This window comes from Falco naumanni, chromosome 7 (genome assembly GCF_017639655.2).
Source record: "Falco naumanni isolate bFalNau1 chromosome 7, bFalNau1.pat, whole genome shotgun sequence".
Taxonomy (NCBI): Eukaryota; Metazoa; Chordata; class Aves; order Falconiformes; family Falconidae; genus Falco; species Falco naumanni.
The window spans coordinates 49345798-49366803 of NC_054060.1; the positions used below are offsets into that span (position 1 = coordinate 49345798).

Here is a 21006-nt window from a genome sequence, read left to right on the forward strand (position 1 = left end):
TTGGGAATCGTGTGGACATGGACTTTCTGCCTCCACCTGTCCATCTTGAGGACTTCTAGGGTGCTTGGAGGAAAACCTGTGCTGAAACAAGGGTTATGTTTTTTCAGAAAAAACCTCAAATAGTTCCATAATTTGATGTACCGTGGTTTTGAAAGGTCAGAAAAAAAGAATTAGTTTTTCCAGTTCTGCTGTGTTCATATGTGTATACTGGGCAGATTTGACTACTGTTTCTTTTTTCATCAATCCTTTCCACCAGTGGCAGGGACAATGAGAATTAAAAACTGGAGGAAGTCATGTGTGACTGTTTCAGAAGGGTTCTTCTTAAATCATATAGTAAACTCTCTTGTCTTGTTCAGATGGTAAAGGAAAAGAAGTGGTTTTCACATACAATATGAAGACCTCTGCACTGACGTTGGAAAATTTAGCCCTGAGTGTTGATGCTGACTGGCAGATCTACATCAACTGAAAGGAGACTCAACTTCTTCAGAGAAGTCATTGAGAGGCTGAGGGGAAATAAGGTGGGAGGACTTAAATATTCACTTGAATCCAATGGAACCGAGGAACCTATTTCCCACCCACACCCCCAAACTAACATTTCCTACAATTTTTTCTTTTGAAGCACTAATTTAAATTTGGATACAGCAGGAGTAATAGTGCTAGGATTGTATCTTTGGGGGGAAAAAAGCTAAATACTGTCTGCTCCAGGCTAGCTTCAGTTAGGTATTAGGATTGAATTCTGCCTTCACTTGCAACAAAAATCATAGACTGTGCTCATTGTCATGGGGTTTAATGTAAGTATTTGGAAGTCCCACTGCTCAGAGACTGGAGTACTTGAGGAGAGCAGATTTGGGCCAGTTTGACAAGCAGCATCAGTACATAGCCAGACACAGAGGTTATCATCAGAGTTCTGCCTGCGAGCTGCCTTGTGAAAACAGGAGCCACCCAGTGTGATTACAGACACTTCCCCTTTCCAGCCCTTGTGACAACGCAGAATTAGGCACTCTGTACAGGAAAGTAAACAACAGGCTAGCCAAACAGTTCAGTCATTGAAGGTATGGTTTGAGTAGGCTGGGCCAGTTAGTTGTGCAATAGTAAAAGACAGTAATGAGGGAGTGCAGAATTCTCTCCAATAGCTGGCTTTGAAACTGCTGTTTGGATTTTGAAAGGGCACAGGTCTATGTAAGTGCAATACTGGCATAGAGTAGCAGCTAGACTCATGCGGAAACATTTTCCATGTTACTGCTCCCCTCTCTCTGCAAGTACTACATAAGAAAAAAAGTCTTTTGTTAGGAAAGAGTTGGCATTTTTGGATGATGGAATGCCATTGGTTAAAGGCAGCCCAGTGAAGCAGCTCTGCTTAGGGAGAGCTCTGCTTCTCCACATCTTCCAGTTCTTGCCAAGGTTTGGCTTCCTTTACACATATTTTAGTAATTTCTTGGTCAATTTTTAGTGTCTGGCTGAGAGTTAAGCTTGGTATTTATGAAGAAAATTTTTGGTTTTAATGGGATTAATTCTGCATTTAGCCATCCCGCTTCATGCTTATTCCCTCATTCTCTTACAACTCAGTCTAGTATTCCCTTGCCTCCTTCTCCCGTCATCTCTGCAAACAAAGCTGGTATGTCCTGATGCTTTCTTCCCTTTCAAAAATAGGAGACATCCTGAGTCCCACATCCCCTACATCCTACCTATTCCCACAGCCTTTTCCATATCAGGCATGTCTTTTCACAGGCTACCAGTGCTCCACTGCTCAAGTTGTTTGCCCTTTCCATTTGTACACTTGTCAACTATATTATTTTAAAAACAGTTCTGCTTCGAGTCAAACTTGGACATGCCATCAGCTGGGTTTTGTGGATATAAAAGGGCAAAATTTACTTAATAAGAAAGTTTGTTTTTTTTTTCTAAAAATACCAGTAAATTAATTCTTAGGAAACAGAGAAGGATAGTCACCATTTTTGCCAATTAAAGGCAACATAACAGTCCATTTGTACGTTGTTCCCTACTCTTACAAAGTCCTCCCTGTGCTCAGTCAGTCATTCCCACCTGCTGCTGTTTGTCCTCTGCAGGGCAGATGTCTGGGAACAGCAAATGCAAGAGCAATCTGTGACTACTCCGCTCTTGACTACCAAGGGCAGTTTGTTCCCCACCAGACCTTTAGGTTCCTTCTTTTTTATTCTGCAGAGCTGTTTGTCAGCCCCTTCTAGCAGACAGTGTGAGCCTCCACTCCAGGAACTGGCAGCCTAAATACTGCTGTGCTTAATGCAGATGCTTAATCCAGGTAGAACAGTAGCAAATAGATCTTTTACATCTGTGTGAAGAGAGACAGACCCTATTTTTGAGACAGACCCTATTTTTTTATCAGCTTCTAAGCTTTAATTGATGATTGCTTCTTATATTTAAGCATAGCAGTGCTTCTGACAGGATACAATTGTCTGGAGCGTTTTAGTGAAATGTTTTAACTGGTATTTCTGAAGTCGGAAAGTAAGTGAAATAAAGGAACAATGAAGCGAGTTACACGCCTTATTCTTGCCAACCTTATTTCTACTGTTGAGAATCACTACCAAGCGTTCTTCCAAGAGTATCTGGTTAAAGCAGATGACTAGCTTTTACACTCCCGCCCTCAGTGTGATATCTATCTATATATAGTGTATATAGATACAGTAAGTACCTATGGGGCAAATTTTCAGTAGTATGTGCCTAACTTCTATGGATTTCGATAGGAGTTAGTAGCTAAAAATGTTAGCAGTTATGTCTTTAAATCTGAGGAAATACATTTCAAAGAATATAATTTACGCTGTTATTTGTAGCAACTCACATACTTTTCCATATACTTATGCCATAAGTGAAGAAATAAACTTATAGTATGTATTTACAAAAAAGGTAACTGAATTCAATTACCTGGAGATAAAATTTCATAAAAATTAAATAGAAATATCATCTCACATAAAAGACCTATATAACAAAACCATCTGTCCAGTAAAAACTAAGAAAGGGAGAACTGTTTTTTGAACAGGTATAACTACAAAATACTCCTGAACATCCATAAAGAGCAACATTGGGTTAGAAGCAAGGAGTGTGTGTCCACCTGCTACTCCCTATGCAGGCACTAGCTGAACTGTTAGCTGTAGCTGTAGCAACAGGTCATACTGTGACACTTGCTGACCATCCCAAGAAATAGAAGCAAAAATATAAAAACATGGCTAATCCTTCATTTGATCCTCCCCAGCAGCCCACAAGGAGTTTGTCAAACACCACACCTTCCTGAAACAGAGCTCTGTGTACAAGACGAAGAACAGTTTTTATAATCAGGCAAGAAGGGAGAATATGAGAGAAAGAACATATGCACAGGCTACAAAATAAGCATTTTTGCTGAAGCTGTGCAGTGAGAGAGGCCCTTGCATCTCACTACTTGCATTGCTCTTGAAATGTCCTGGAAAGAGTGATGCATGGCTTTGCCAAGCTGTCCTACAAAGTAATGTCAAATATGAGACTTGCAATCCTTGCATCTAAATGTGATGAGGAAGTCATCAATTCTGCATCTGGACAACCCACTCTGAAGCAATTACATTACTATTTCCACAAACACTTGATTCCATTCTTTCTGATTGTCCTGTTGGTACAGAAAGGCTTGTATTCATGATAAAAAGAAAATAATTTAGGCTACCATTAGAAGACTGAGAATTAATATGCCTAGAGGTTAGTCAAGCTTGTCAACTATATTACCTTCTTTAGAAGTTCCCCTAGTGGAGTTTGTTTAATGAGCTGTAGAGATGGTCCGTTGTACTGTTAATTTGAAATGTGTAAGCCAAGCAAATGGCTGAGAAATGAAGAATCAGTGCTTTGGAAAACACCATAGCACTAGGGCAGAAGGTCAGCAACTACGTGAGCCAGAGTCCAGAGACTAGTGTCATCAGGCAGAAATAATACTGATGTCATGATGTGATTTAAGACTTCCCAGTCAAAGAAAAATCAGGGTGTAGGGACTTTTCTTGACACATAAACAATGTCACCTTTTAAAGAACTGTGTTACGAAGAAGAGCAACGTCATTAAATCTTCTTTCACAGGAGACTGATTTTGTCCGTTATCCCACTGTTGTGTGACAAAATAAATGTGCAAAGTCAGACATCTCCTCTAAGATTAGTATATCCTAACACACAGAGAACACCCCAGTTTCCACACTGAGCCCCTTGTAAACTTTTCTGCACCTGTATGAGAAGGTGCCTTTTACATGGGAGGTAGCTGTCACCAGGTAAATCTTAGCACTGGTGAGCTGCTCTCTAGAGGAGCCAAACCCAGCTGGCAGGTATCGGCCTGACCTCAGTAGCATCAAATAATTACCTTTTTCACTGTTTGGTGCATGTGTTTAGATAATCCTTTCTGCTAGTGAAAATATGTATCTTGTCCACAGCAATAAGTAAAAGCAGCAAGTCGAGTACAACAGCTCCTTCAGGGGTGTCAGGACTAGTTTATTGGCTGGCAGTACTTCATAAATACATTCCCAAACCAACAGGAGTTTAGCTTCCAGTTTCACTGTGCTCTCTACTTAAGGAAAGGATGAGCTGCGTGCACCAGGAGTCAGCCTGGAAGCGAGAGCCTGTCCCAGGAACATGCCTGGCCCCCGCATGAGCTTCCCAGAAGACTGACACCATCTCACTAAGCCCGTCCCTCTCACTTTCCCTCTCTCTCTCTTTGCCTGTAGTTATTTTTAGATTTCACGGGTTAAAGCTTGTCCCTTCTGGACGCTTGTATGCACAGGGCAGGCACACACGTGCTGTAGATACTACAACTCGGGCACAGGAGTTAGCAACAGATTATCTTGTTCCTCCACATCAACGAATAAATTCCGACTTCTTATGACAAAATACTGCCCTCTGAGAGGATGCACAACGTGCTCAACCACAGGGAATTTTGTTGATTGCAGATTTGACTGGGAGACTTTAAACGGATAGAAAAAGCAGTTTACACAGCAGCTTCCTCTTTTCTCAGATTTCCTTCCAGTTTGCAAGATCTCGCTTTCTTTCAGCATTTGCTATAAGCCTGATTCCCATGCCGTCTGCCATAAATGCAGCAGTGGCTCAGCAGACAGCTGCTGGGTCCGTTCCCAGCGCTACTATCAGCACCACAACTGAAGGTGGGGGTGGGGGCACAGGGGGGATTTATTCTGCCATCATAAGTCGCAACCAGCCCATTATCAAGGTAAAGCAGAAGACCTATGAAGACCTTCACAAGGCGTGCCTGGAGAAAAACATTCTTTATGAAGATCCTGATTTCCCGCCAAATGAGTCCTCCCTCTTCTATAGCCAGAAAATCCCCATCAAGTTCGAATGGAAAAGGCCACATGTAAGTAACATGTTTTCTGAGTGCCTTTTACTTTCTGTAAATTGAAGTATTCATCCTGAACTTACATTTTTGCAGAAGGCGTGTATCGGGGGAGGCAGGGGGAATAAGCTGGAGAGGTATTTCCTTAAGAGCTCTGGAAGATTACTAGCTAGGGCTGTGGAAGCTCAGAATGTGTGTATATAATGACTAAAATACAATAAACCAAAATGAAATCAAAAAAAGAGATGGATTAAATACATAGAAAAACAAACATGGAATTTAATTTTCTTGTTGCATTATTTGCTAGGGATTTTCTTGTCTGAAACTACCAAAGAAAAATTCTCATTCTGCAACAAGTTACTGTGTTTGCTGAGGCTTAAATTTTTAAACACTATCTTATTTCACTTACAATTTTACTTCAGTATTCTGCTGTTTTCCTAATCTGTGAAAATAAAAGGACAGGTTTTGGTCTGAAGCATGTTTTTATTCAGTTGTTTTGTTCCCAACATGGCTTAACTAACTTGAAAAAGGTGTTTATCATATTATCCACTTACTATGAACTTGGGAGTTGTAACCACTATGAGTACCCACTCCTGCCTACTAATCCTATTTCTTTTTCCTATTTTGTGGGCGTTCCCCTGCCAGCCTTCCTCTTCTTTCCCACCCTGAGTCTCTCTCACGGGCAGAGGACTAATTCCTCAATTCCCAAGTGATTTCCTGTCCTACTGCAGAGGAAGTTACCCTCTTTCCCTGCCATTCCTGCTGGGCAGGTGCTCCCCGCCAATGGGGCAGCCCCAGGACATCGCCTCAGTCCCTTCTGTCCCCTGTCCAGCAGCGAGGACGTGGTTCTCAGAAGCTTCCCCAGCTCCCTCTCTCTGGCAGGTTTTGGCTACCTCTTCTAGATTTGCCATACTTCCCCAACACCCAAATCTGTGCTTCAGTGGCAAAGTCAGTGGTGACAGATAAAACTGACCACAGGAATGTAACTGAATAGTGGAAGACCAGTCGCAGAGGAAGGCCACGTGCTGCAGTCACAACACCGTGAGCAATGTGGAGGGAGCAACATGCTGTGCCCTGTGCCTGTGTGTTTGTCATTCCTTCATCATCACCATGGCTACATCAGCCCCTGGAAATGAGTGCAAATGAATTAAATGCAGCCACAAGTCAATCAAAGTGATAGGATTTCCTGTTTCCACGGAGAGGGAAGCGCTATAGCGGTACAGTGGATGAGTGTCGGTGCCCTGGGGCAAACAGACTGCAAGTGTGCATATGAGAAAGCATCAAAACAAAAAAAAGCACAGTGTAACCTCAGACTTGTCTAATATAACTGAGCATCCGCATATCCAGCCTTTGTTTTGGGGAAGGTTCAGACTTGAGGGTCTTTATCCCAAAGACATTTCTTTAAGCCACTCATTAACAAATAAGTTTGGAAGCTCTATACTTGGGTAGCAACAAGCTGAGGACTGTGTGAAGACTCAAAGTACAGTGCAACATCAAAACCAAAGCCACCTGTGTTGATACAAGTGTTCAGTTACCTGATGTGTCAGTGGTGCCAGCTGCAGGTAGAGCAAAGGAGATCCAGAGAGCTGCGGTCTGCACCTGCTGAGTGTTGGCATGCCGTGGGATCATAGATCCAGTCAGTCCTGACCCCAATAGAGATGGTTGTTCTGCCTGGGACACAGTGGGTTGGATTTATAGAGATCCCTGTGCTTTCTGTTACAAATGTGTTTGTTTTAAAACAAACCCTGTAATTCAGTTCAGTGCCGTACCCAGCAGGTCCCCGAAGAGGAGAGACTCACATTTAATGCTCTGTCACCACAACTGCAAAGTGAGATTTCTCTTGGGCACTGATGCAAAAGACATATCTGTTGGCACTGATCTCCGACTGACCCAGGGCTTCAGTGGATTTTGAAACTCTAGGTTATATAGCAATGACAAGAGGACTTGTCTGATAATATTATATACACAAATACCCACAATAGACGTGTTAACAGAACATAATAAACTCAAATGAATATATTTAATATAATGTCTATAATAAATAACCTAAAGGGCACATGTTTGTTGGTTACCAATGCTATAACCAAGCCCTGGTGCCGGTGCGGTTCCTCAGCTGAATAGTGCTGCTTCGCTGCAGCTCCCCGCACACTGCGCTGGCATATGGAAAGGCTGGGAGTCTGCTTTTGTGCCTGGGGTTTGTGAGCACCCCACAGCAAGTCAGTCACAGGGATGACACTCCCCGGCTCCCTGGCTCCGAGCTGAGCTGCCCTCTGAGCCTGGCATGGGGAGCTCCCCTTCCCACGCGCGGGCTGTGGGGACCTGGGCTCTCCCCGCTTCCCCTGGCAATGGCTGTGGTGTGACTCGACCCTTTCCCTCGGGGCTCCTGCAGTGCATTACCAAGGTGGTGAGAGGTGTCCAGCATCCCAGCCCAGAGCTACCCCTCGTTCTCATGCTTCTGGCCCTACCGGCTCCTCTCCCTGCTGTCGGTGCTACCTAGAGGTGAGGTCTTCTTCTGCCACCCCCGGAACGACTGGCCCCTGCTGCTGCAAGGGCAGCGAGGGCACAAGGGCTGGTCTTGTGCCTCCAGCGGGGGTGGCTGCTACACAGGGCAGCCGTGAGACTTGGCAGGGGGGCTGTGAGAAGGCCCCTGTAATTCCACTCAGCTAGTGAGTGCCATGCCACCACACGTATGTGCAGAGCAGACCTCCCAACAGTAAATCCATCCAGTGTTTCTGTTCAGAGTATGCATGAGCATGATTTAGGTACATAGAGGGGAACAAAAATCCCCCTCAGTTAATGCATAATATTAAATAATTTGCTCACCCATGGATAGTAAGAGGAGCCCAAAGAGCCGTTGTCACCTGCACCTGATTATATCCAGCCCGGAGCTGAGCTGTGTTCAGGTTTCTTAACAGCCTCCCACACCCAGGCTGCCTTCGGAGGCTTCTCTCAGCTGGGAGCCCGGATGAGGTTGCTGATCTTTGAGAGCTGAGAAAAAGTCTGTATTGTAACAATGCAGAGCATCGAGGGGTCCTGCAACAGTCCTCTTTGGAGCTAATGACATTAGGGCATTAATAGGATGGCTCTGCCATGACACTGTACTTTCAAATGCACCACTGTCATTGTCCCTGCTCACAGCCAGGAGGTCACAGCATTAACTGCCGAATTTGATGACTTGCCCATGGGGATCCTCTCCATAGTAAGAAAATCAGCAGGAGGAGCTTTCTTTTCATAATGAATATAAATCAAATCAAGTCAGCAGACTAGTGGATTTTGCTTAGAATGAAAATGAACCAGATCATCTGCTGCACAGGTGCAAAGCTGTTTGAATTTAGTTGTCACAGAATGTGTGCTTCTGCAGGCAGTACTGCAATGCAAAGAGGGCATTTAGTGCCACCAAGGCAGGACTTTCAGATGAGGGTAATCCAACTCTGAAACTCTAAAACCAGCCTGGTATCTGACAACATCAAGCTCAGCCTTGAAGTGTGCAGCACAGCCGTTTAATAGCATGGTCCAGACCAAGAGAGGCCAAGGGAGAAACACAGGGCTACAAATTGTCTTAGGCAGACCAAAGAAAATGATTCCTCTACTTGATAGGATCAGTTTTTAGTTAGATCAGAGTTTAGTTAGAATGCTATAGTTTATTAACAGCAGTGTTTAAAGGAATGAATGCCTTTTGCTGTAACAGTATAAGCTGACAGGAAGATTTTTCCTGACACAGAGGAAAAGCTACTGAAAAATATAATGAAGGTCAAATGTCATTTTTAGTTGCATGCTGTCTTTGCATTTTCCAGTGCTCCCTTCCAACTGACTCATATCTTATGCTCTGCCCAGAAAGCAGCATGCAGGGTTTTCCTAGGACTCTGTCTCCTTTGCAGTAACTTTGACTCTTTGTAGTGAAATTACCATCTGAACTGAATCAACCTAGTGAAACCAAAGGTCCTCTGAATAGTAGCAAGGCAGTCTGAGGCACTCAGATCAGAGGCATGCAGATCTGGATGAATCACTGCATCAACAAAGTGCAATGTATTCTCTGTGATAACTCGACCTAAGAGGTGGAGAGCAATCCCTTGCTCAGCCAGGAAATCTGGAAGGACAGACCTGCCACCTGCACCTTCAACACCAGGTCGTCTCGCTCTGCTGAGTACTTTTCATCAGCTGTGGAAGACCTTGAAGCCTTTCCATGTAACTTTGACTGTACTCAGCACAACCAGCACAGTTTTGCAGATGAACGAGAGTAATACAATATTAGAAGCATATCCGCAGTGTACTAAGCACACCTGGCCACCACAAAAAAATGCAAGAAAAGCATTTCTGTCATAGCTAGATCAGTCCATATGACAACTTTATGATTCCCTTTGCATTCCTTTTCCAACCATCCTACAAAGCAAACAAGCCCAAGATGTAATAAATGGCTCTGAGGAGCGATCATTGCAGTACAGTTAATATTTGGAAACACTTAGACACCATCTAACTACCTTTATCTAAAACACAGGTTGCTGGATTTCAGAGCTTTTTACTTCAATAGAAGCAGGATCAAGCTAAAATACAATAACAGAGGTTGAAAAAAACACAATCCGAAAACCTGGCATCTCACAGATAGTTTTCAAGAGAGCACCACAGCAATATGAGGAAGGATACTTTCAACAAAGCAAGTGTGTGGAAAAAAGCATGCAGGCATCTCCAACAGCTGCCTTGACAGAACTGGATCCCAGGACAGCTGACCAAAGCCCAGAATAACAGGACAATCCCTCCATTCCCTCCCTTGAGGCGAATAAGATGACTGCTACTGGGAGCTGGAAGCCGGTCTCTCTATCTGGCTATACGACTAATCCAAAAATTTACATCAAAGCAACTCTGCTGATTATCGTGAAGGAGCAAAGAAATGGGTGTAAGCCAAGTGAAACTACTAGAGCTGAAACATGAGTCTGGAAACATCCAGGGCTACCCGGATGATGTGAGAAAAAAAGTTTTAGACTGCAGCCAGCTGCCTGTACTGCCACACAAAAAATTGCCAGTTGTTTCTACTTTCTGCTTCCTACTCCAGCTCTGCCATCTTCCAGCAGATTGGGTTCTTGGACCACACTTTGTCCTCTTCCCCGTTCACAGCTGCTCAGGTCCTGAGGTAGCAATATCTTTCTTTCTTACCCTCACAAGAGATGGGTCCAAAAGTTGTGTCCTCTTTTCGTTCCCCATACCAAGTATTTGAGTATACGGGATGGGATAAAGCAGGGACTTTCTGCAAGAGAGGTTGTACCTGCTTCTTCCCCTGGCTTCCTTATATACTGTGGTTCTTTGTCCCATATAGAAAACGTTCTGTGTAACCCTGCAATAGTCCCACCTCATCTGCTGGCAGCTCCTACGTAGCCCTTCCCTCTCTACAGCAATTCCGTGATTATTTATGCCTGTGCAGCATCTTGTGCCCATTCCGTACTAGTATAAACACTGATAAAGCCAATACATTGTTCTAATTGCAGGACAAAAGAAGACCTTCCTCTTCTCAGAGACAGATGATGTCTGTTTACATTTCTGAATATAGAGCTGGTAATTAAAAACGGCAACATGAGGAAAAGAATAAAATCTCGTAAACAGCAATTGTTTATTCCTGAGAATGAAAGACCTGATCCTGGGGAAATTTTAAGGAGGAGCATTACTGGGTCTCATTCCTGAGGAAATGCATTCTTCAGCTTTACTAATGCCCCAGCACACTATAGTTACTGCAAATTGGACATGTTAAACCTGCAGTCATTTTAAAATAATTTAATCTGGTCCCCTGGTGCTTTTTCCACTGACCTGCTCTCCTGTCCTCTCCAGTGTTTTTTTCTTCATTATTGTGTAGAAAAATATTTTACCCTATTCTTCTCATTTTGATGCAGTGTTTGCACCCTGTGCAGAGGGAGCCCCCCAGGCTGGCTATTAGACCCTGTAGATACATGGAGAAAACTCCGGCTGAAGTCTGGAACTTCCATATTCCAAAACATTTTCGTAGTGAAACTCTGCAGCTGAAAACTCTGTCAGACATTTTGATACCCATAAAATATCCTATGGAAAACACCGTCCTAACACAGCCTAACTCTGGCAAACAGGTATTGTAATGCATGCTTTTCCTCTGATACATCCGTTTATATTTTGCAGGAAATCTGTGAGAATCCACGGTTTATTATTGGCGGAGCCAACAGAACAGATATCTGCCAAGGAGAATTAGGTATGAAACTCCTATTTCAACTCTGCACTTTTTATAGTCTACATCATAGTTTAGCTCTCAATTTTCTTTTGCTTCCAAGGTGATATTTGAAATCCTCTGTCTCAGCATACCACTACACATCTAGCAATTCCTTCTCCCTATAGCGGATCATCGATATCAGCCTAGTAACAATCTAGGGAAGAACTTGAAGACAAGATACTTTACAGGGTGGTTTGCTTTTAATGAACTAATATCATAAGTGCGTTATAAAACACTGTTTAGGCTTTCAGAAGAGACAAAATTAGTTAAGACAAGCATAAGAGATAAAGAGGAGTTATTTGACTGAAAGAAAAATCTAATCAGCTACTGTTGTATTTTTTTAGGTATTTAGACCTGTTATTTCCATACAGGAGCTTCTGAACGCCTCCAGCTAAGTGTGCCTTGTACTCAAGGACAACCTCTATATTGAAGACCTTAATCTCAGATGGTCAAAGATACTTTGATATAGAGGGCCACTACCTAGGTACAAGTGATGCCTCTGCAACAGCTGTCTACACAGTGCTCACCTGCACTGCTTCGTAAAGTCGTTCCCCACTCAGCTTCCCCACATCTTTTATGGTTTTGTAACTTCTCCTGTGATATTTTTCCTAAGCTAATAGATCCTAATGTGAGTTAATCTTTTCATTTAATTGTTGTTCTGTGCTTCTGACTGTCCTCATCACCATCCCGGTACTTTTTCTGTTTTTGTTTTTTTTAATTTATTTAAACTGCCTTTCTTTTTGAGGTGACTCACAGTTGCCAAGGTGTGGGCACAATGAATTTACATGCATATTTTCTCTTCTGTCTTCTATTCCTTTCCCAACTACTCATAACATGGTTTACCTTTTTTGACTTCTGAAGAATATTGATAGTTTAGAAAACTCCTGGTCACCGTGGCCCCCACATCCTTACTAATGGGAAATAGGTAACTTAGGAGGTACTGCCATATGTATAGCGTTGGCTTTCCAATATATATGCATATATATCATTCCACCAGTTTCACCAATTTATTTTACAACTCCCTGCAATCAGGTTTAGTTTTCACTGCCTTGTGTAATTCTCTCACTCCACTCATTCACACTGCCCAGGCAAGCTTACCCTATAATCTCTCTTAAAGTAGCAGCTAGGAGGTTTTAATTAAGAGTTGAGGCAACATTTGCTGAACATAGAAGTACTATAGGAGAAAGCCACGTTCCCCAGGCTCCCACAGAGGCAGCAAATTTGTGCAAGTGTCTGAAGGAGGAACTGAAAAGCACTAAAGGGGACAGTGTTTACAACAGTGCAGAGACAGATTCAAAAAGAGGAAAAAGCATCAGAGCAATGAAGCAGGAAAGAGGCCCCACAGAATAATGATTGGGACAGTGGTTTATCTTGAGAGCAGAAAATGAAAACTGAGACACTGAAACTCAGCTGTGCAGAGCTCCACCTGTGAAAGAGCCCTCTTTCAGCTGGTCTCTGTCCTAATGGACAGCTTGGAAGGATAACTAATGCAGGAAGTCAGATGGGCATTCACATGGAACAGTGTTCATCAGATTTTAGGTTTTTTCCTAAAGTACAGGGAACATCATCTATTTAACAGCTGTGTACCTAGCCATGAATGATGCCAACAAGCATTGCCAGAGCACAAATAAAGTGCTAAAGTACTGCAGAACACATGGAGAAGAGCCCTCTCCTGAAAGGCGACAGCATGCATTACTGAAAATTAATGTGTCACTTTGCAGTATCTCACGTTTTCCCTTTGATTGTAGTTGTTCTATCCCTTCATTTTGTCTGCTGCGTTTGCTCCTTTGCAGGTGACTGCTGGTTTCTGGCTGCCATTGCTTGCCTGACACTGAATAAAAAACTACTCTGTAGAGTCATACCTCATGACCAGTCCTTTATACAAAACTATGCTGGCATCTTTCACTTCCAGGTGAGTCCCTTCATCTAGCAGGAAGGGAAGGTATTTACCTGAGAGAGAGCTCAGCTCTCAGCATGCTCTTCCCTTTTGCTTCTCTGCCCTTTGGAAGCATGAGCCGCAATGGAGAAGGAAGAGGGACTGAATTGCCTCACCCCAAACTCTTCCAGGAGGGCAGTCACAGAAGGGCCAGCCCATACAAGCAATTAGGGAGCATTAACCCACCAAGGAAGCATTTGCAGATCGCTGCGTCCTGCACATAAGGGATAGCAACAGGTGCCCGGTCCTGCCTCGCTGCTCAGATGCGGCACTATGGCCAGCACAGACACGTGGGCAGTTGGGAAGAGCATCTATCTTTAGACCCACAAGCAGCTGGTCTGTCAAAAACAAGTTATTGAAGAACCGCTAATTCAGGAAAGATTGACTGCTTCCCACATTTCCCTTGACTCTCATAAGACACCTCTCACTGTCCTGCAGGTATTGCCCAGGGGAATTCAGTATGGCTGCCTCCCTCCCGATAGCCATCACTTTTTGCCACGCTAAGAAGTTAATTTCCACATTTCTCCTTTCTCAGCCTGGCTTTTCAGCCAGGCTCCCCCTGCCTGCACCAAGACAACCGAGGGTTTTTTTCTGTTTGCCTTTATTCAGTTCTGGCGCTACGGAGACTGGGTGGACGTCGTCGTCGATGACTGCTTACCCACATACAACAACCAGCTGGTCTTTACGAAGTCCTCCCAGCGTAACGAGTTCTGGAGCGCCCTCCTGGAAAAGGCCTATGCAAAGTAAAATGACCGGCTGGACCATGTCAGGCTCCCTGCCAAAACTTCGGCTGGGGAGGTGGTTAAACCGCTGTGCACAAGACTTACAACGAGCATGTAGAGAGGCTCTGAACATACCACTGCTTTTCCCATACATTCTCATGCCTCAGAATTGGGGATGGGATAAAGCATATTTTCTAGGGAGGGGGTTGCTACTCATTCAGAGGTCTACATTTCATTGTCAGTATGTCTTCTTTTTGTTTGTTTGTTTGATGTGTGCAGGTGGCATATTTTGAAACTTTTATCTTGTGGGTTACCAAACAGATGGGTTGGGGGTGGGGGGTGTTTAGTATGCGGTTTTACACATCTATGTTTATAAACACACAAGATAGATATAAATATATAGGCAGGTATCTTTATCTGTGTACAAGAGGATCTTTTTCTTTTCTCTTTCCAAGACTTCATGGATCATACGAAGCTTTGAAAGGAGGCAACACCACCGAAGCCATGGAGGACTTCACCGGAGGAGTCACAGAGTTCTATGACATAAAGGATGCCCCTAGAGATATCTATAAAATCATGAAACATGCCATTGACAGAGGATCTCTCATGGCCAGCTCCATTGATGTGAGTCCACATGAACTTTGCAGATGAGCCATAAGAAATGGTACAGGAGAGTGACCCCTCCGTCCATAATCAAATACATGCCACCTTTTGCAACTGCTTGGTTTAGTCCACGTAGCGAACATCCATTCCTAGGAGATCAAGTAATCTCCACTAGACACCACCCATTAGCAAACAGCAAGCATGAAAAAGGAAATGAACAGAAGCATGGAGGTGGAGAGAAAGGATGCAATCAGCAAAACCAGCACCCCCCGCCCTCAGTGCCCTCACCCAGTAAAATGAGGTTAGTATGGGGGTGCTGCAAATCTGTTAAGACACAAATTGTCATGTCAAAGATGCTAAGTGTGCAAACAATTAGGAAATTAACCCTTTGATTGCCAACACAGCCTCAGATTGTCTTAATTTATCATTGTAAATTTAAAAGTAAAAAAAAATAATTTTGATAAGCATTATGGAGCATGACATTGCAGTAAAGGCAAGAGAACAACCAGTGCTATCAGCCACTGTAGATAAGTATGGACATAATGAGAGAGAAGAGAAATTATCTAGGCTATCTTTTACCACTCATCTTTCTTGTATCATTTCTTTTCCCTCTCCCTGTCTCATCTCTCTGCATGATACTTCTCTCCTGTTGTCTGTACCAGGATAACCTAGGCTTTTCCTATGGATCAGCTCCTCGAAGCAACATTGGGGAACTGATTGCTCGAATGGTGAAGAATCTAGAAAATGCGCAGATGACTCACTCCACTATAGACTACCATGGGACAGATGAGAGGCCAGCCTGGGTTCGTATATCTCCAGAAGTGGTTGACTTCACAGTGGTTTTATTTACAAACAGTTAGCGAAACGTATCACCTATGCTTTTGAATCATTATTTGGCTTCACTGAATTATCCCAACACTAAAGACCTGTTCTTATGGATGCTATTTGACGTATGTTAAAAGACTTCTGTGCTTTCAGACACAGTGACTGATACTGGAGTGCTTTGCTGACACTGAGGCAAAGGGCTGTTGGCTTGTGGGACGAGCTTATAATTTCCAGAACAGGAAATGATTAGTGGATTTTATCAAGTCCCTCGCTTGCAAAGGGTAGAGAAAACAAGAACATTAAAATATTAGAGCAGAACAAGATCCCTGAGCATGTGGGGAATGTGAAAGAAAGAAAAAGCAAACTCTGCATGGCTCTCACTCCTGGCACAAAAGTACTTGGTGACTTATTTTGAGACAGAGTGCTATGAGCTCTGCCCACAAGTGGAAGGGAGTCTGCTCTCAGGATGCTCCTTTTAGATTACTGCCATTAAGATCCTCATTTAAAACACCTAACAAGGAAAAGAAAGAACATGTAGAATTTTATATGTGTGGTGAAATACAAAGTAACTCCAACATACCTAAGTATCTAGGAAAATAAAGAGAGGGATGTTAAAACCATTTAAGAAAAATTCCAAACAGGTAAACCTAAAAACTTTCAAATCTGTAGAGGGACACATTGCTTTCTCCTTCTCCCCATCAGGCAGCTGTGACACCTTGCCCTTTAGGGAGCTGCATTTGCATGACAATGAAATTATGTCCGCTGTATACACTTACATACACTTTAGAGAGGGACAAAGTAAACAAAAAGCCTCCACAATTACATCATCTGAAACTTTTGGTTGTGCAAACTGTCTTCTGTATTTGCAGCAGAAATAGTTGATTTTTCCTCTTTCGACATTCATATTTAGTCTTCCTAAAAGATTGAAATGGTGTAATTCTTCAGGAAAGCTGAGTGTGACTGTCTCATTTTGCAAGCACAGCTGCCCAAATCACCCATGTTTTGGGGGGAATTTCCTCCCCAGTGCCTGTCCACTGAACAAAGGTTGCAAAACTCTTTCTATAGTTGCTGTCCCCATAGCCATTGTGCTGCTGGTTATTACACATTCTGAGCCATTACCAGAGAAAAAAATCATGACTCTCTATGAAAAGAGGCAGATAGTGCAGGCTTCAGAAGCGCTTCTGAGAAGTTGTCCAGAGCACCAGCAGAAGTTAATGTTCTTAAACAGAAAAGACAGAAAGGGGTTCTGGTAAGTAATGATGGCAACAATGTGAGTAGAAATGAAGAAAAAAGGAAATAGATATGAGGTTCTAGGCACAAAAAGTATGGAAACAGGAGCAAGGGGGGGGGGGGGGGGGGGGGGGGGGGGGGAGAAAGAAAGAAAGAGGAGCAGAAAGGAAACAGCCAGGATGTATTTGGGTGGAATCCTCCCTGTGCAAGCTCAGAATGTACCTGTGTGACTAGTAATTCTCCGTTTCCAGCTATGCCTTTCTCATGCCCTCAGATGTGTCAAGAAGGGATGGCAGGTTTACTGGCAGGGCTTTGCAGTCACCTTTTGGTGACAGACATAATAAAGGAGGGGTCCATGGTCCCCACACACTCCCATCCCATCCCTCCCATCCCACTGATCTCAGTGTTTCTCTTACAAGTACAGAGGACTGTGTGCACCTGCCATCTTGCTCTCGACTCTTTATCTCAGAGATAAATAGTATTCTGAGATTTGCAAATTAAAAAAAATAATCCTCAGGCACACTAGTAGTTGATTACCAAGACAGCAAGTGTATTTGCACTTGAGCAATACATTGCTGAAGAAAGCTATGCCTGTCCTGAATGTCAGCTGGAAAAAGATTCATTCATGATTTTTTTTTAAAAAATATGGAATAAAATGTATATTTCCACAGGAAATTAATTTTTTAGAAAAATAGTGTAAGTTAGTAGGGACAATATATTAAATAGGGTGTTTTAATGTCATTGTGATAAGATAGCAGCCGTGTGTAAAGATGAAAACATTCTTCTAAGTGTTGATCTGCTCTGATGTTTCCAGTTAATATGCAATAGCCTTACCAAGCCAGACAAGAACATACTACCCCAGAAATGGCTGAGGAGTCCCACTAATACAAAATCTGATTATTTTGATTAAGCATGCTATATACTAGCATGTTATAAGTGCACAAAGCAGTGACCTACACAAAGGGAAAAAACAAATCACAAAATGTCCTTTCCAACTGATATTATTAACTTTTTCCTTTTTTAGTTCATGCTTCACTCCTTTATGATACCAACAACGTTAATTCTGTGGGCATGAAGCTTGGCCACCTTGGCAAATGCAAAGAAGAGGACAAGATAAAAAAATCTGTCACCTGAACGGTGTCACTGTCCCTCCAAAAGCCCTGAGTGGCAATACCTGCTTTAGAGCACCTGGCTGAGCTTTGCATGACTCTTATGAGTTTTTATGTTGTGTTCAACAGACCATAGTGCCAATGCAGTACGAAACCCGGATGTCTTGTGGGCTTGTCAAAGGCCATGCCTACTCTGTCACAGCCGTGGAAGAGGTACGTACAGGCCCTTTCCTCCAGCTATGGGGAACCGTGGTCTACATGGCCTAGTACCATGCATGTCAGCAAACCTATGAGCAGGGGAAAAAAAGCAAAACAAATTATAAGCTAAGGAAACAAAATTACTATTTAAAGAAATGAAAGCCTCATGGGGAACTAAACCTATCCAAGTTTTGGCTTTCTGGGGAGATGGATATTCCACCACTTGGGCAAAGGTGGCCACATCCAGCCACCTCCTGGTCTTACAGCCTTCCCCGACTCACCCCAAGCAGGTCAGGCTGGGTGATGGCCCAGGAAAGCACCATCACTGGAGGGGCTGGTATCAGTGATTTGACAGGCAGAATGTTTCCTCTTGAAGCTACTCTCAGCCTATTCTTGTTCTTTTTCAATTAGACAACATTTAAAGGGGAAAAAATACGTCTGGTAAGGCTGAGAAACCCCTGGGGGCAGGTGGAATGGAACGGACCTTGGAGTGACAAGTGAGTAAAACAGCACTCCATGTGATTTGGGGGAAAAAAAATATGCAACTTTATTTGCCCTTATGCAGCTTGTGCATGGCATGACCCTAACATTTAATGATGAGGCATCTGATTTGTCTTTGCTGTCATTTTGACACATGCACTCTGAAGGCGATCATAGCTGAGCACTTAGCTGAAACTGTAAAAAGAAGAGTACCTAAAAAAGATGTTGAGGGGCTTCAATCAATGAAAATTCAGAGACAGACCATTCTAGTGGCACAGTCAATCTGATTTTACTGTCTAGAAAGTTCAGCAATGTCCATTTTCAGAACAAGATGTGACAGTGGAAAGATCTGTTAAGTTATAAGAGAACTGGATGAAGCAAGATGTCAGTACATAGCAAATTTGGATAAAGCTTCTCATTAGGTCTTACAGAAAGGAATTTCAACAGCTACTCCAGCAATAAGTCTGCAAACACTTCTTTTCTTCAAGCTAATAAAATGAACTCAGTTCAGATTTCTGAGAGCTGCTAAGAGGAAGTCTGAAGGGGAGAAGGAGGGCAATTGCTTCTTTAATCTGGGCATGTGGAGAGGAGGGTAGCATTGAGAACAACAAACGGTTGCAAGACTCACAAAGAAAATATTATATGGATGTAGCAAGATGACTCTTGAATTTCTACTCTACAAGGCTTACAGTAAAGAGTAGAAATCTTCATGAAAACTGCATTGCAAATCATAATCTAACTTGTTTACTCCTTTGAAGGTCAGAGGAGTGGAACTTCATTAATGAAGAAGAGAAAATCCGCCTGCAGCACAAGATCGTCGAGGATGGCGAGTTCTGGTGAGAATATCAGTTAAAAACCTGTGCTTCTCTAGGAGATACGCAACCATAGCAAAAATGAATCACACTGCACTACTTAAATCTGCTAAAACTATTGCAGTAATCCCTGTTTCCCTTCATGTTCTAAATAAGTCCTACTCTGCAATCCACTCATTCTCCCACCAGGGTTTACTAAGTACCACCAGCACAGTCCTAATTATGCCACACTTCCACAAGCTCTCCATCACCCTTCCTATGTACCATTCTCTCAGCTCAGATTCCCCCAATTTGGAGCTGCACCCACGTTAACTGGCCAACCAATGGGCCAAATGCATCAGAAAATCATGGTACTCCCACTGCAAACTTGCCCTAACAGTGCCAGCATCATTGGTCACCCTCTGCCACCTCACCAGGATCTTTCAGACAACCACCCACCATGTAAATCCATCCGGGTTCAGTTTCCCCTCAATTCCTCCAGGATATCATTTGAAGATTTCATGAGGCACTTCACAAAACTTGAGATCTGTAACCTCACACCTGATACTCTGGAAGCTGATAAACTCCAGACCTGGACTGTGTCAGTCAACGAAGGGCGCTGGGTGAGAGGCTGCTCAGCTGGAGGCTGCCGCAATTATCCAGGTAAGCAATGGGTCTTGAGAGATACAGCCTCTTTGGTGGGGTCTGTGTTAGATCCCACGGGCGACAGCCTCATCAGGGCTCAGCCATAGGGAAAGCCTTGCTTCCCCAGTGGATAAGGTACCTGAATTTGTGGCTGGTAATCTTCTATGTTTGTGACAGCACTTCACAAGTGCAAAAGGCAGGCCTGGCAAAGATAAATCATTCTAATTTTTCTATTATCTAATGATAATTATTTTCTAATATCTAACGATATTAGAAAATAATCGTTCTAATACTTCACAGTGCAACAGTTACACACTAACAGATTTCACTTGGGAAATCCACTTTCTGATAGTTTTAGGTGTTTTGGAAGTTTGTCAGATGTCAGTTCTTCATTTTATATCCTCCTTTGCTGTGCAGTAAAATCCATAACATGTTAAAAAAGAAATACATGCATTAGCCCAGTTTTAACCTTTCCCTCAGGAGCCACAGGCAGGGAACATAAAAGTTCTCTTCGGTAATGAGTATCATTAGAAAACTGAAGCTTTATGTGTTTGCTTTGGGTTGTCGTTGGGATTTCACAGATACATTTTGGACCAATCCCCAGTATCGCTTGAAGCTCCTGGAGGAAGATGATGATCCTGAGGATGAAGAGGTTGTCTGCAGCTTCCTCGTCGCACTGATGCAGAAAAATAGGAGGAAAGAACGCAAGCTGGGAGCCAACCTGTACACGATTGGCTTTGCCATCTATGAGGTACCAGCTTTAGACTTTGTTCTTTGCACCGTGGTTGCAAATCCTGACAGTATGTATTCACCAAGAGAGTCACTGAATCATTCAGCCTGATTACATCAACTGCAATTTTTACTTTGCGAGGAAGTCAGGGAAAATGGAGGAGAGGAGGGAAATTCAAGGCTTTGTAAGCATTCAAA

The 21006-nt window shown here is 43.1% G+C and overlaps 2 protein-coding genes across 7 annotated transcripts in view; both read left to right on the forward strand.

Moving 5' to 3' along the window:
• The window catches only part of GANC (glucosidase alpha, neutral C), a 36467-nt gene extending 24947 nt beyond the window's left edge, over positions 1-11520 (forward strand). The window contains exons 24-25 of one of the 2 annotated variants that reach the window (XR_005828789.1): positions 357-518; positions 11453-11520. Coding sequence is in view for 1 of the 2 variants with exons in the window: in XM_040599884.1 (XP_040455818.1) it covers positions 357-466 (110 nt within the window). In the remaining variant the exon portion in view is untranslated. Of the gene's footprint in view, positions 1-356; positions 2506-11452 lie in introns of those variants that run through there. The other variant, XM_040599884.1, reaches the window with a different exon arrangement.
• Positions 2612-21006, forward strand: part of CAPN3 (calpain 3) — a 31524-nt gene continuing 13129 nt past the window's right edge. For 4 of the 5 annotated variants that reach the window (XM_040599888.1, XM_040599889.1, XM_040599885.1 and 1 more), the window contains exons 1-11: positions 2612-5338; positions 11453-11522; positions 13334-13452; positions 14086-14219; positions 14654-14822; positions 15464-15604; positions 18095-18178; positions 18575-18660; positions 19402-19479; positions 19937-20097; positions 20661-20830. In XM_040599888.1, coding sequence (XP_040455822.1) covers positions 5045-5338; positions 11453-11522; positions 13334-13452; positions 14086-14219; positions 14654-14822; positions 15464-15604; positions 18095-18178; positions 18575-18660; positions 19402-19479; positions 19937-20097; positions 20661-20830 — 1506 coding nt within the window. In that variant the 5' untranslated portion in view covers positions 2612-5044. The other variant, XM_040599887.1, reaches the window with a different exon arrangement.